General features: G+C 55.9%; 2 protein-coding genes across 2 annotated transcripts; both read right to left on the bottom strand.

Moving 5' to 3' along the window:
* Nucleotides 1–2,267: 2,267 nt before the first annotated feature.
* GCG54_00008587 (putative glucose transporter rco-3) lies at nt 2,268–4,017 on the bottom strand (the record flags this gene model as incomplete). The annotated part of the gene is made up of 2 exons (XM_045408549.1): nt 2,268–3,461; nt 3,532–4,017. 2 exons carry the CDS (start codon nt 4,015–4,017, stop codon nt 2,268–2,270), a joined length of 1,680 nt encoding a protein of 559 aa, XP_045264516.1.
* A 7,183-nt stretch (nt 4,018–11,200) lies between these two features.
* GCG54_00008586 (uncharacterized protein) lies at nt 11,201–13,506 on the bottom strand (the record flags this gene model as incomplete). Its single annotated transcript, XM_045408548.1, has 4 exons — nt 11,201–11,678; nt 11,768–12,088; nt 12,153–12,562; nt 12,613–13,506. The coding sequence occupies 4 exons, from the start codon at nt 13,504–13,506 to the stop codon at nt 11,201–11,203; spliced, it is 2,103 nt and encodes a 700-aa protein (XP_045264515.1).
* Between the last annotated feature and the right edge of the window lie 421 nt (nt 13,507–13,927).

Below are 13,927 nucleotides of genomic sequence, written 5' to 3'. Positions count from 1 at the left end.
TGCCCGACAACGAAAATAAACAACTCGCTATCAAAAGATGGTAGAACGTCTGTTTCGTCCTTTTGAAGTCCAATGAGGCCGCGGGCAATCTGGATGACACCTGGTTCGAGAACATGGGGGATTAGAAAACATGCAATGGTATTGGTTGAAAAGTGCGGTCCTCGGTGACAACCTGCCTCGATTCAGGTCAAAATAGAGTTTCGATATTGCCCAGCCCGCTCTGCCGAGATCACCGAGAACGGAATTTTCGCTCTAATTGGCTTTTCGGCAAGCAAAAGACCACTACGGCACCGGTCAAAACCCCTATTTTCTTTCCGAGACCGAAGAGGATGCATAATTATATCCCATGGCTTTCGCACACTGCACTCGGCCGCCCCGTAGGTTGCCCCAGATGCGTGCAATTGGCAAGTTGTCTGTTTAGAGTGTTAGTTAGCGCTGGTTGACATGCGCCGTTTCTACCGAGCAAAGCGAATGAGATTTCAACTCAAGTTCTTTATACTCATCGTATATACCCCCTGTTGGCATTGTTGTCGTTACAAATCCTGTTTTCTTTTTTCAATGGCAACCAGACATTCTTGTCAGATTAGACATCTAGACCTTTGTGTTCTTTGCTCTTATTCAATTTTATCACAAATTCGTCAACTTAGCTTTCTTAACTCATAGGCTTTTGCTTTTGACACGATAGTAAAACCCGAAACGTTGATACTCATCTCAAAAGCCTTATACTTGTTACTGCAGTGACCGCCTTCTATTCAATGAAGTAAATGCCATTCTGGCCATCTCTTTCGAAATTGTCCAACATCGATACCAAAAGAAATATCCTATCAGCAAGGAGAGGGCCGAAACTGTGTATTGGAAACTATGCCAGCCGTCACATATATTCTTTGGAGCTCTTGATACCTTAGCAACTTGACTGTAGTCCTCTGTCGTACGCAAAAACATATATTGTGCGTTAAGTAGCTGTAAACGATGCTGTCACGCGACAAATCAAGTACACGTAGGCTCAATCCATCGATACAAGTAGGTGATTTCCGCCTTATTGTTTCATCATCTTTTTCTGAGTGAAAAAGCAAGGGGTCCCCACAAAGCACGAAACTGCTTATACTCTTTAATGTCTAAGAGGATAATATTAGGCAGTTAAAAGACGCTGGGTGCCATTTTCTCAAGGCAAAACATGTCTCAACTATTCTCCTTGGAATACGCACCTTAGTTAATCGCATTTCAAGCATGTCATTCCAATAACAACAAATCGATCCACGTCGCGAGTTTTGTATCAAGCAGAAATGAGACGTCTGCATTGGATGGTGCAGATGATCTCAACATCTCGTGATAATACCAAGGCTCCTTACCCAACTACTGCGGTCTTCCTTCTTCATCAAACGCAGGGCTGAGGCACTGACAGGAAAGCACAACCAGGAGCAATCAGCCAGTCTGTGCAACCATTGCCAAAATAATGAACTGACAAGATCACGAAACGTGCTCTGGATAAAACATCTTCCGCCATCCCTTGAAGCCGTCTTCTTTTTCTTCACAATCACACCGCCAAAATAGCGGCGCCCACGCCCTCCAAGTCCCGATCTCTTCCTCACACCGCTCGGCTAAGGAGAGCCAAGACGGGCGGACGCCGGGTGATGCGCCCCGGGGAGGAAGACTTACGCCCAGAAAGCCTTGGTAATCCCGCCCCGCCCCAATTGCCGAATCAAGCCAAGGCCGGGGATGGGCCCCCTAGCAATCTTTTTGACGACGGTCGTCAACCAGAATGTCGAAAGTCCCCCGTGACGATGGTCCATGGCCGCGGCCGGGGGCCCCGACATGAAAGTGGTACGAAGACCCCGGTTTGGGAGTCAGCATGAATAATGAGAAAGAACGCGTCGGGCTCCGATATGGGGCCCCATCGACCTCGGTCCGCTTTCCCCCGAACCGTCGGGCATTTTTGGGGCAGTCGCATTATTATGTGCTTTGTTTTGTTTTTGTTCACAGCGGAAATGAGCCGAGCAGAGATTTTTTATGATTGAATTTATTTTTTCAATTACTGTTTAGAGAGTAGGTAGGTAGGTAGGTTTAGGATATTGGGATATCATCACAAACGTGATCCTCCACATGCGCCATGCAACATTTCAAGACATTCCGCATTAACAAGTTTGACGCCCGGTTGAGGAAGAAATTGGGCTCAACTCCGCACACAAGTGCCTCTCCGTCAGAATACGGCACGGGGGTATTCCGAGTAAATATACTAGTATAGACAAATGATGATTGGGAGAAACAATTTAGACGTTGGAGCCGCGGCGCTCGACCTGCTCGCCGTGGACCTTCTCGAGGACGCCGTCCTTGGCGACCTGGGCGGCGAAGGTCTCATGGGGAACCCACTTGGCGGAGGTACGGGGGGTGGTCTCCTCCATCATCTTGTCGACCTGCTCGAGAGACAGACCCTTGGTCTCGGGAACCAGGAAGTAAGTGTAGATGAGGGCGCAGGTGCAGAGAGAGCCCCAGACGAAGAAGACGGAGGACTTGAGGTTGCCGCGCTTCTCACCGACCATGTAGGGGGTGATGACGGCGATGATGGTGTTCCAGAGCCAGTTGGAGGCGGTGGAGAGGGCGACACCACGGGAGCGGATGGGCAGGGGGAAGACCTCGCCGATGAGAATCCAGGCACCGGGGCCCCAGGTGGAGGCGAACCAGAAGATGAAGATGGCGATGAAGGCGATCTGGGCGTTGACGGCGGGGATGTTGTCGGCGATGGACTTGGTGGCGTCGGCAGGGTCGGGGTGGGTGTGGTTGAAGCCGACAGTGACACCGATGATGGCGACGAGGTACTGGCAGATCAACATACCGGCGGCACCCCAGAGGAGGATGGTGCGGCGACCGAACCTCTCGACGGTCCAGAAGGACAGAGGGGTGGAGCAGACGTTGACGAGAGTGAAGACCAGGGAGATCAGGAAGGTGTTGTCAATGGCGCCGGTAGACTGGAGGAAGGGGGTAGAGTAGTAGAAGATGAAGTTGACACCAGTCCACTGCTGCATCATCTGCAGAGAAGTACCGAGAATGGTCTTGCGCAGGTTGGAGTTGGACCTCCAGAGACCACCGCTGAAGCAGTTGGCCCAAGAGCCGAACCAGGTGGTGGAGGGGATGAGCTGGCGCTCGTACTCCTCGTTGGCGACGATCTCGGCAAGCTCGACCTGGATGTACTGGGAGTCCTTGGGCTGGCCACGAAGGCGAGAGAGAGACTCGGTGGCATCCGCGAGGCGGCCCTTCTTGACGAAGTATCTGGGGGAGTCGGGAAGGAGGAGCAGACCGCCACCGAGGATGAGGGCCCAGGGGAACTGGATGGCGATGGGAATGCGGTAGGCACCAGTATCTTGGCGGTCCTTGGTCGCGTAGACGACGCAAGCAGCGAGCAAGAGACCGATGGTGATGCAGAATTGGTAGCCGGCGACGAGAGCACCGCGAACCTTCTTGGGGCACTGTCAATTGGGGTTAGCGTTGCTGTTGTTGAAGAATTGAGATTTGGGTAAGGGGGCCGTCAAGACTTACAATCTCAGACATGTACAGAATGACAATGGCAGACTCGAAACCGACACCAAGACCGGCAATGAGACGACCAGCGACGATGGGACCAAGAGGAGCGCCAATACCGGTAAGCATCTGGATGATGACACCGATCATGTAGATGAAGCAGCCGAAGATGACAGTGTACTTGCGACCAATCCAGTCGGCGACATCACCAGCAATGAGAGCGCCAAAGAATGTACCGCAGGAGAGAATAGAGACGATGAGAGACTGGTCGGATTCGTTCATGGCAGTGGCCGAGTCGTTGCCCTCGACCTTGCGGATGAAGGCGGTGTTACCAATGACACCGTTGATGTATCCGGAGTCGTATCCGAAGAAGATACCTCCAAAGGAGGCGAAGGCGCAGATCACGTAGGCCTTCCAGGTGACGGGGGCCTCGATCTTGGAGACGTCCTCGGTGACGGCCAGGCCGACCGGTTCGCGGGTGACACCGCCGGTTTCCTTCTCCATGGTTGCTGTTGTTGTCGTTGATGTATTCGGAGATGAATAAACAAAGGACGAGAGGGGATCTTGTCGAGGGGGGCGTGAGGAGGAAAAGCTCGTGAGGAGGAAGGGGAGGGAAGACGATGTAGGGAAGGGGAGATGGGAACCTTTTATCCCGTGTTACTCTTCGCGGGAGTCGAGGAGTGCGACGAGCCAGTCAGTTCGCGTCTGTGTCAGTTCGTCCTCTGCAAGAGTGCAAAAGGTGTGCGGTCTGTCTGGTCTGGTCTGGTCGGGTACCCGTCGAGGTGGCACCGAAGAATGGAACGTCAGGCAAGGCCGCTCTCCTCGAGGCGTGGTGTGTGGTGCTTCATCTCCCCATTCCGAGGGTCGACAGGTCGCAGTTCACGAGGGCGGGCTCCCATTGGGTTAGAGGCAGATGGCTAGCCGTCCCCATGTTGGAGCTCATGCTTAAGAAGGGCCGATAACTCTTGGGGGCTTTCCGACGAGTTGGGAAGGGGGCCGCGGGGCGGGCAGGCCACGGGGAAGGAAAAGGTGGGAGGACGAGGATGATGGGCCGGGGACTAGAGACGAGGAAAGGGAAAGGAGCGCGCTAGGGACTGGGACTGGGACTAGGGGGTGCATTGCAGATGTTCGTACATGCGTAGGTACACAAGTACCTTGTTTTGCTGACAGACTCTTCGTAATATGAGGTAGAACGGCAATAAGGTACCTCCCGCTGACTGCGTGCCTGATCTGCTGACAGCTTGATTCATTCATGGCTAAAGGGCTGGAAAGACAGGAGGGTAACGTATCGTGAGATGTTGTTTGTGTTGTATTGGTATCATCTTCATCAGGAGAATAGAGTAAGTGAGAGCTGCTCATGGATTAGAACATGTGTAGGCATTGTCAGAACATGTCCAGAACCACAGCATACAAGCCATGAACAGCACCAAAGATGCTCAATCATCACGCAGACAACAGACAAAGAGACTCTGCGTATGATCTACCTACCTACTGCAATGTCCAGCACTCACTCACTGGCACAACTGATGGACAGATCATCACGGCTAGCAGCCAGATCAGGCCTGGATACGGCGCACACAGCGAGCCAGAAGCAAAGCTAGGTACCTATCTCAGTACCTAGAGAGAGGGACTTCTAGCTCTAGTTTAGCTGCCGCTACCTACCTTGTTTGGCAAAAAACGAACAAGCCGTCAGCGGCGTGCGGCGGGCGGCGTCTGCCACCCACAGCGCTAAAACATTTGGAAAAGCGACACCCTGACAGTGTTCTAGGTGGTTTGGGTGGCCAGCCATAGGGGTGGCCGGTCGTCTGAGGTGACTTTTAGCAGTCAGCAGCGCGGTGGTCCCCTGGGGAACAACACTGGGGCTCTCTCCAGGTCGCAGTTTTGCCCCCCGGGGACCCCCTTTCTCCCCCAGGACGGGCAGCAGTGGCTGGTACTACCCCCCCCAGGCCCTAGCTTGCCCCCTAAGGTAGAAGCCTCCTGGTGTGGTGGGCGCAGGCTCCCGAGTCACGGGGTCACTCGCCTGGAGACCGCCTAAAAAGAGTGCCTGCCCAGTAAAGAAGAAAAAAAAGCTGGGGAAGAGTCGCCGTTGTCTCGCCGTCGCGTGGCGTTTTGCGGGGCGGCCTTCTGCTTCAGAGGTGCTGTCGCCTGTAGGTACGTACCTCACAGGTCGTCGCTGTTGCGCGCTGGCGAATCGACGCTAGACTCGATCCAGATCCTTGACCGCTCTCGGCTGTGGGGCCTCCTTAAGTACCCGTGTACCTGACGAGGTACGTACCGCGGCACCTTGCTGGGGGTCGCCGGGATGCGCATGGAAAATGGGATGAGCACGGGGACACGACGCGCTACAGGCCAATTTTGCGTGTCCCTTATGACCAACATTTTTTTTCTTTCTTTTTTTCAAATCCCCTGCCGCTCGTGTTGGCGCTGCTGCTGATCTGGCCGTGGTCTCGACTTTCATCCTGCCTCGGGCCAGACAGACAGAGACACAGAAAAAAGAACCACATTAGAATTGTTAGTCAAAGTTGACAGATTTTGTATGGGTCTGCAATCCCTTAGTCGGGGGGCTGTGATGACGGTAGTTCCGGTCATTATGAGCGCAAGCTAAGGACCAAAAGCCAATTCGAATCAATGACACGATGTCCCAGCCGCGGATTCAGTCGCGACTACAATCGCAAATTGCCCTTGCACTCCGCCTCTGTCTGCCCAGAACATGCGTCAGTGAAGAGTCTCGGCAGCCGAAAACGACCTCGTTCGTCGCAGACGTGCTGGGATCCTGGTAAACCCTACGGCGTAAACGCGGAACTTCACACACATGATCATGACGCCCGTCCACCGGAAGCGCGCAACAAGCGAATCTCAAACCCGGGGGTGGCCAATCCCCCAATCCCATCAACACCTCGACACCATCACCACCAACGCACCAAAGCGGCGGGGGAGGGGGAGGGGACCAGCTGTCGTGCCAAGCCTGAACCTGCCGAGCTTGGCTCCGAGCTCATGCAGAAACGCTGCATGTATCTGCCTTACTATGTACTTAGTACTATGTAACTATCCTTACACTTCCTTACGGATACAAGGGGGTGAAAGGCATGTAGCAATAACGGGAGGGAAAGACAACGCTCTCAAGCTCTGGAGCTGCTCTCGAGCTTGACTCTCGTCACGTCAACGACATGATCCCGCTTCAGGACAAGCGCCAATCTGTCACCAGATTCCACGAGAGCCCCTTGTCTCTTGTCTCTGGTGTGTCATCGTCACCGTTTGGATCCAAGTTACATGTTGCTGATGTTGTTGAACCGGACTTGTCTTCATCCGTCCTCACCCCCTTCCTTCCCCCTAATCTCACGATGAAAAATTTTGGCAGATTTTTCTCAGCCCGTCCCTCCGTCTAATTTTCTCTCTCCAAGCGTCTTCACCCGCAATGGTGGGGTCCCCGAGGGGTTCCAACTTCCGAGCCAGCTGGAAATAAGAGTAAAGTGTGATGACTTGTAACGAAAAGAGACCACATTAAAAAAGTGCCCCGGAGATGGAGACGGAGAGGGGAATTCTGGAGCTTCACTTGGGGAAAGCGCCAGAGAAGCGCCGAGAAGTGCCCCAGCCTGCCCCCGCCCAACCTGCGGCGCCGTCCTGTCGTCTTTCCCCGGCTGCCATCGTGGCGCTGATTGGCCTCGCGCCTCTCCCTTCTCTTAGCCCAATCCAAAACACCACCCGTCCCTGTCAGAGCCACACCCCTGCCTGCTCTGCTGTTCCTCCCGTTTGGCATCTGCTCTGCTCTGGGCTGTTCAGGTAGGCGAGCTTCAGCGTCCTCCGGCCTCTGTCTGGCCTGATTTCACCACTACGAGTACCTAGTTGTACGTATTGTCTCGCTTTGGCTTGCTCTCTGTCTTCCACGTCAACCCTCCGGCTGCCGGTTCTGCGGGCTGCGTGCTGACTCTGCCGCCGTCTCATCCCGTGATAGTGTCGCCAAACCATCAAATCAGATGCCTATCCGTACTCACGGAGGCATTCTACCTGCCCTAGGAATTAGCTGGTGAACACCAGCTGGACAGAGACACACAGACATCTGCCAAAGAATGCGGCTGGGCCTGTGCTTGCCGCCTCCCTTGCCAAACCCTTCCACGCCCGTCATCCAACGACAGCCTCCACGATTTTGGCACATGTCTTTGCTTCCTTTTCGATCAGACCTTCAGCCTCCCTCCTGCGGCCTGCCCCTCGCTCGTTCGTGTGGTGTTTCGGTGGACAGATTCCAGTCAGTACTGTACATACGAGCATGCAACCCGATCCTCATTCTGACTGATCCTGACCCCGGCGGGACTAATGATCCCAACCACTACCAACATGTACATCCAACAACAAGCCGGCCGCCGAGACAGGCCACCGGTGCTCTCCCGCATGCTGCAGCATCTCTTCCTCCGGACATGCGCAGCGTTACTCGGTTCCGTCTAGCTCGACTGTCCAGAGACAACTCAAACAGCCAAACTGTCGTCTCGGTTAGGTTCCCAAGTCGAAGCTATTCGGGCCATTTGAGCAGCGCCCTAAACTCGCCTTGGCTCCCAAGTCGTCGTCGTTGTGCCTCACTACTACTGCCTAGTGCAACTGTTCCGGCCTTGCATGCCTCCCAACATGCAACCGTTCCATCCCATCCCATCCATCCATCCCATTTCGCAGGTCTGCCTATCCGCACCTAACCATCCATCCCACCCTCTTTTCCCCAAACTCATTCCCCCAAATTCCCCATCATCCCTCCTCCAATCCCCGGTCCCGGCTCCATCTATGGGCCAATGCTCGGTGGTACTTGGGAACGCTAACTGCCTCCAGATCCCTCTCGATGCAGCGTCCTCTTGCTAAATTGGCCGAGTTCCTGTCCGCTGTGGAGCTCCTCCTCACACTCACATGCACCTCCAGACCGTCTCCGTCTCTCGACAGTCTGGAGATATCGGGGTCTCCAAGAAAAGAATCTCCCAGGAGGCCTGCCTAGCACCCATCTCCAGCTTTTCCACCCCGCGGTATCCAATCACCTACATGTTCGTTTCCAGATCCGTGGTTACTGGTCTGATGTCGGGGTTTGCCAACTGTGACGACGGCGACGACGCGCCATCATCGAACATGGAGAAGCAAGTAGCGAGTATCGGCATTCGTCAGAAACTTCTGCTTCCTTCTCGGTGACTCTTGCTTCACTCTGTCTGTCGGGCCACGCCCGCTCCAACAAGAAAGCCAGTCGCCTCGTACCATCTTACCGCCTGACTCGGTATGCGCCGCTGTTAACGGGGCCCCGAGTTCGTGACCACGACGTGACCAACAACAAGCCGCTGCCTTCGTCGTGCCTCCTGCCAGTCTGCGCAACCAACTGCCCAGACCTCCCTCCCCCGGCTGTCGGGCTGTGGGTGCGTTCCGACCCATCCCCTGGTCGGCTCTCCGCCGCAGGTGCTTAGATTTACCTGTCAAGGCCGTGACATCGGCCCGTCTTTGATGACGGCCCCATCGCTAGCGACCACCCCCGGGAAATCAGTAACAGGCGCCCTCTTTTGGCTCTTCTGGAGTCTGCTGCCTTGCTTTCAAAGACCCAAAATCGCCTCGGCTTTCGGCCGAGTTTGGGACTGGTCTGGCTTCGTTAGAGTCTCCTCTTTCTTCCTTTGTTCTTTTCCCCATGGGCAACACACTGGCGCGACGCCGACCGCGTTTTCACCGTTCCACCTGACCGGCAGGGCTCCTCATACGAGCCGCGCTTACAAACCGGCGGACGATGCAGAATTCTCATCACTCCACGGGGTCTCCGGACCATCACGGCTACGGATCACGGCTACGGCTGCGTTGTCGGTCTCCGCTCGGAAGGACTTTTCTTGCCCTCTCTGGCAGACCAATACCAGAGGAGGCTGAAAAGAAAAACAAGACCAAGAAGAGATCCAAGATTGATTCATTCTCTCCACAGTGGAGTGTCTGTCATTAGATCGCCCCCTGAATCACCCGGCCCCCGGCGGGAAAACCAGGGAAAAACACAGACCCAAGACGGAAGAGAGCCTGGAAGACTCATCGTGAAGAATCCAAGAGTGGACCTCGCTCGCGCACGATGGCAATCACGTGGTGTCTCGGCCCAGACCTCGAGTTCGTCCGCTGTTTTCCTCCACCACGGGACCACCGCCCAAACACCAAACACGAAGTCTGCAATGCGCACCCCGGTCAAGGACCAGACCGTCCCATCCCATCCCCCATCCCATCCAACCCCCCCTAGGCCATCCCGAGTCCATGGACACGTGAGTCGCAGGGCCCGCATCGTGGCGGCGGCTCGTGTTTTGTCGCGCGTTGGCCTGATTTCCAATGACACCGCGCCCGCACGATCGTTTTCTCTTCTCCCATTCCAAATGCCCATGATCTCGGCGTGCTGAAGCTAACGATGCGACAGGTGAGTCGAGCCAAACCATCGGATTCTAGCGCTGCGCTGCGCTGCAATTGCCGGGGTTTTTGCAAAGTGCAAGGTCCCTGCTAGCCCCTGTTCGGACTCGCCGCCGAGCCTCGGATGTTGTAACCATCGTCATCGACGTTCGTTCAGGTCTCCAGACCATCGAGCCGTTGACTAGTCTGTTCAGAAGTGTCTGGACACTAGGTAAAGCGCTCTACAGAGATCTTGCAATGCTCCCGGATGGGAACTCAAATCGTCAACTCGCCACTCCCCCACCGTTGACTGTCCGATGCAGCCCAGAACGGTCTCTGCTTGCGGGGTTGAGGCTCAGTTTGCGGTGATCAGTGGCCCGATCAATGAGACACTGCCGATCTGGGGTTTGGCCGCCACCCTCTCGCGCCGGCGCGTCGTCGCACGCCGCCAAGCGCAAGCCGCTTACTCGGGCGTCGAACAAGCTATTGAGAGATCCAGCCCGATCCAACCCCAAGCAATAGGCTTCTCACTGTCACCTGCCAGCCACCCAGCTAGAAGGCGCGCACTGATGGAGAAGGTGTCAGCCATCCCGATTTTGCTTACCATCCGGCCAACTTCTTCCTCCCGCCAATGGCCGTGCTCTGGGGGAGGCGTTAGGGTCTCTGGAGTTCGGCTGGCGGCGAAGCTATAGCCATTCAATTGGTATTTTTGCGTTGCACAGACTGGCCGTATTGGACGTTCGACACCGCTGAGTGGTTGGTGTGCCATCGTTCTGGACCGCACCTTGCCTCGACGGAATAGTTGGGGTGTCACACCAAGTTATCGAAGCTCGCACAAGCGTGCGCCGGTCATCGGCACCAAGAACTGGGTTCAGGTCTGTCAAAGTCTTCTCTCCTAGTTGAGAAACTACTGAATTGCCGGTGGTCTTCCTGATTGCGGGGTTGGCATTAGTTCTTGGGATGCGAAAACTCGTCAAGACGATTTCAAGTTCCGGGAAATGGAATCAATAGTCTCTTCATTGAGTCTCGGTATGATTGCGTAAGAGCAGTCAAGTGACCCTCTCGATTTATACTCTGCTGATGAGCAACGCACAAACTGGCGCGATGACACGCGGCATCGTGAAAGAAGGACATGGTGCTCAAACCCGCGAGCCAGGGACACAACTTGCTGAAGCAGCGGCTTCGGCCAACTCTAATGCAAGCCCATCTGCCGGTGCTCGGGGGCTTAAAGTGGCGATTGCATGGTGGCGCTCTTGGCTGTCAAACATGATCATAGACGTGAAATCAAGAGATGTTGACGACGGTCAATGTTGACTCCTCCCAACTAACCCAGATTACCAACCTCTGGGCCGGCCCGCGCTCGTACCTGATTGAATAGCCTCTCCAATGTAGACCTCATCCTCTCAACGTCCCTCGCCTCGCGACCCCATCGCCGGACCACCCTCAGCGCCAACCTGACCAACGCCCTCCAATTCGGCGGCGCCCTCACGGGCCCGTCCCGCAGCCTCGCGGCAAGAATCATCATTGCGCAGGAGAACGCCCTCCTGGCCACGAACCAACTGCCCCCGTGGCGATGGTGATATGCAGTCTTGACGACCATGGCAGAGCACGTATCCACGGCCTTCTGCGCCAGCTCGACAACCCTCGGATTCACATCCCCGGGAGCGTGGAGCGCGCAGTACAGCAGCGGCCGCAGCGTCGCCTCGCGCCACCCCTGGAACCTGCCCTGCAGGTAAAACGCGAGCTCGTTGTCGGCGTGCCGGTGCTCGTCGAACTGAATCAGGGGCGGCAGGTGAGAATGCCTGTATTTGTGCTACCGTGTCAGCTCATCTTCGGCCACTACTCACCCTCATTTGATTCTCATTGCAAGACAAAAGACGAGTAAACTCACAGCTGGGAGATTTCCTTCTCGAACTCGTCATACTGGCGCACCAGGAGCTGCTCGTTCTGCAGCCAGTACGTCTCGCCCTTGCGGTACAGCACCGCCATGGTGTCTTTGATGGTGCGACGGAGCGAGATCTCGGCGAGATAGTACAGCCAGCTGCGCTCCTCCTCGACGCGCTGCTGGTCGTCGGACATGGGCGACCACGCGTAGTAGTCGCCGGCGGCGGGCCTGGTCGAGGAGAGGGTCGAGGGCGGGGCGGGGAACGAGTCTGGGTAGGTGAAGTCCTCGAGGCCGCTTGATCTCAGGCCTAGGGTGGGGAGGATTTCGCTGGACGACGTCAGTATGCTTTTGTCCGATAATAATGGCATAATAGGGAAGATGTAGGCGGTACTTTTCAGCTTTGAAGCAGGACCAAAAGACGCGCTGCTCGAGAGGCTGCGTCGGCTCTTCCCTGCCACTTGCTGCCCTCCACGGCCGTCTACCTCTCCGGAGGAGATGCGCTTGGAGACGCGTCGACGCTTGCTGGATGTAGAAACACGCTCTCAGAGGGCGCAGGCGACACTTTTCGTACATGGAAGCCAGGAACAAGCATTGAATGTCGAGGATGGACGGGCCTAGTAGACCGATGCGTTTTGATGCGGCGAGGTAGTATGCATCTGCCACGCCGCAGTCCTCCGGCTCTATGATCGCAGGAAGGAGCATCTCTGCCACATCTTCTGAGGCGACTGTCATCATTAAAGGGGTATCTTCGACGGGAGGGAGCCATGGTGTCGTAAGGCAAGCCAAGGCGCAGGCGAGTAACTGTGCAGCAGTCAGCATGACATTACATCAAGGCGAAAGGGAGTTCGCACCACTAAGCATGATGCTGAATCCCATCCCACACCGTGTTCGGCCGCCCGCTTTGCGTAGGTTACTAGTTCCCTGCCTTCGAGGATGGGATTCCGCGGGTGGACATGCATCAGGAACTTCTGGCACAGCGGCACGAATGCATCATCCTTTATCCCAGGTCCCGCAGCTGCTCCAGAAGTCGACGACGGTCCTATCCTATCCTCCACAGCTGCTGCATCATCCAGGTCCGCGCCAAACTCGAGTATGAAAGACTCGATCCGCGCATCTTCCTCCGGTATAAGCCCATCAAAAACAGGCCAGCGGAGCATCGACTCGCACCGGAGCGCAGAATACAGCGTCCGCGATGTCTCTCCGCGGTCCGCAGCCCCTTCTGCGTCGAAACCTTGGTGTCCCGGCGATGGCACGGCGGCGCCGGCAGTGGGCTCCGGCTGATACGCGGGATGCGCGGCCGTCGGCGCCAAGCCCCTCGGTGAGCTCTGTAGCATTTGTTTAATCTCATCCAGCCGCTCCAATATCGCGGCACTGGCATCTTCCTCGTGGTCTCGCGCAACATTACCCTCGTTCCCTTCTTCCCCGTCACCGTAGACACAAGTTGCGCGTTGCCGGCGGCAGAAGCCACACACCGGCCGGGCATTGTCGCATTTCGTTTTGCGCAGACGGCAGAACTCGCACGCGGTCACGGCGCGCTTTCTCCGCGTGTGTGTAGTTCCTCCCGCGGAGTCTGTTGTCGTCTTGCGCCTCTTGTTCGCTGGCGGTGGTGGCGCATCTTCTGGCAACGGCGATGCGGAGGCCGATGAGGACGGTGGTGAGCTGGCACCGCCATGACGTCGCCGTGTACGTCGCGATGCTGCGTTGGCGTCGGGTTGAGAGGTGCTGATGAGGTCTGGAACACGCATGGTGTGTCGTCAGCTGGCTGAATCGGAGACCTGTGAACGCTTCGGCGAGTGAGAGCGAGACTGGGTGTGTTGGTGAGACGCGACGGTGCGGGGCTGCCCCGGACTTTGAGCCGAGTTCAAGTCCGGGGCGGAAGTGAAGAAAACGATGGGGCCCGCAATCACGACATCGCCCTAGTCCGATTCCTTGTACTGGGGAAATCTCCTAGGGGTGCTGTTCTATTCTCTTCATTCCGTTTTCCTTTTTGATTGAATTAATAGAGAGAACGGAAGACTCTGGGATTGTCAAGGCATACATGAACGGAGTACCGTATTTTTGCCCTTTCAAGCAAACAAATGCGCCGCTTACCCTACTGAGGCGTTTTGGGATGATCAACTCAGGGATCCCCCAATCATCTCGCCATCTACAATCATGTCGACCTGC

The sequence above is a fragment of the Colletotrichum gloeosporioides genome, assembly GCF_011800055.1.
Source record: "Colletotrichum gloeosporioides strain Lc1 chromosome Unknown consensus_43, whole genome shotgun sequence".
Classification (NCBI taxonomy): Eukaryota; Fungi; Ascomycota; class Sordariomycetes; order Glomerellales; family Glomerellaceae; genus Colletotrichum; species Colletotrichum gloeosporioides.
The sequence above is the reverse complement of the archived record's forward strand: the minus strand, read 5'-3'. Positions and strand labels throughout refer to the sequence as shown.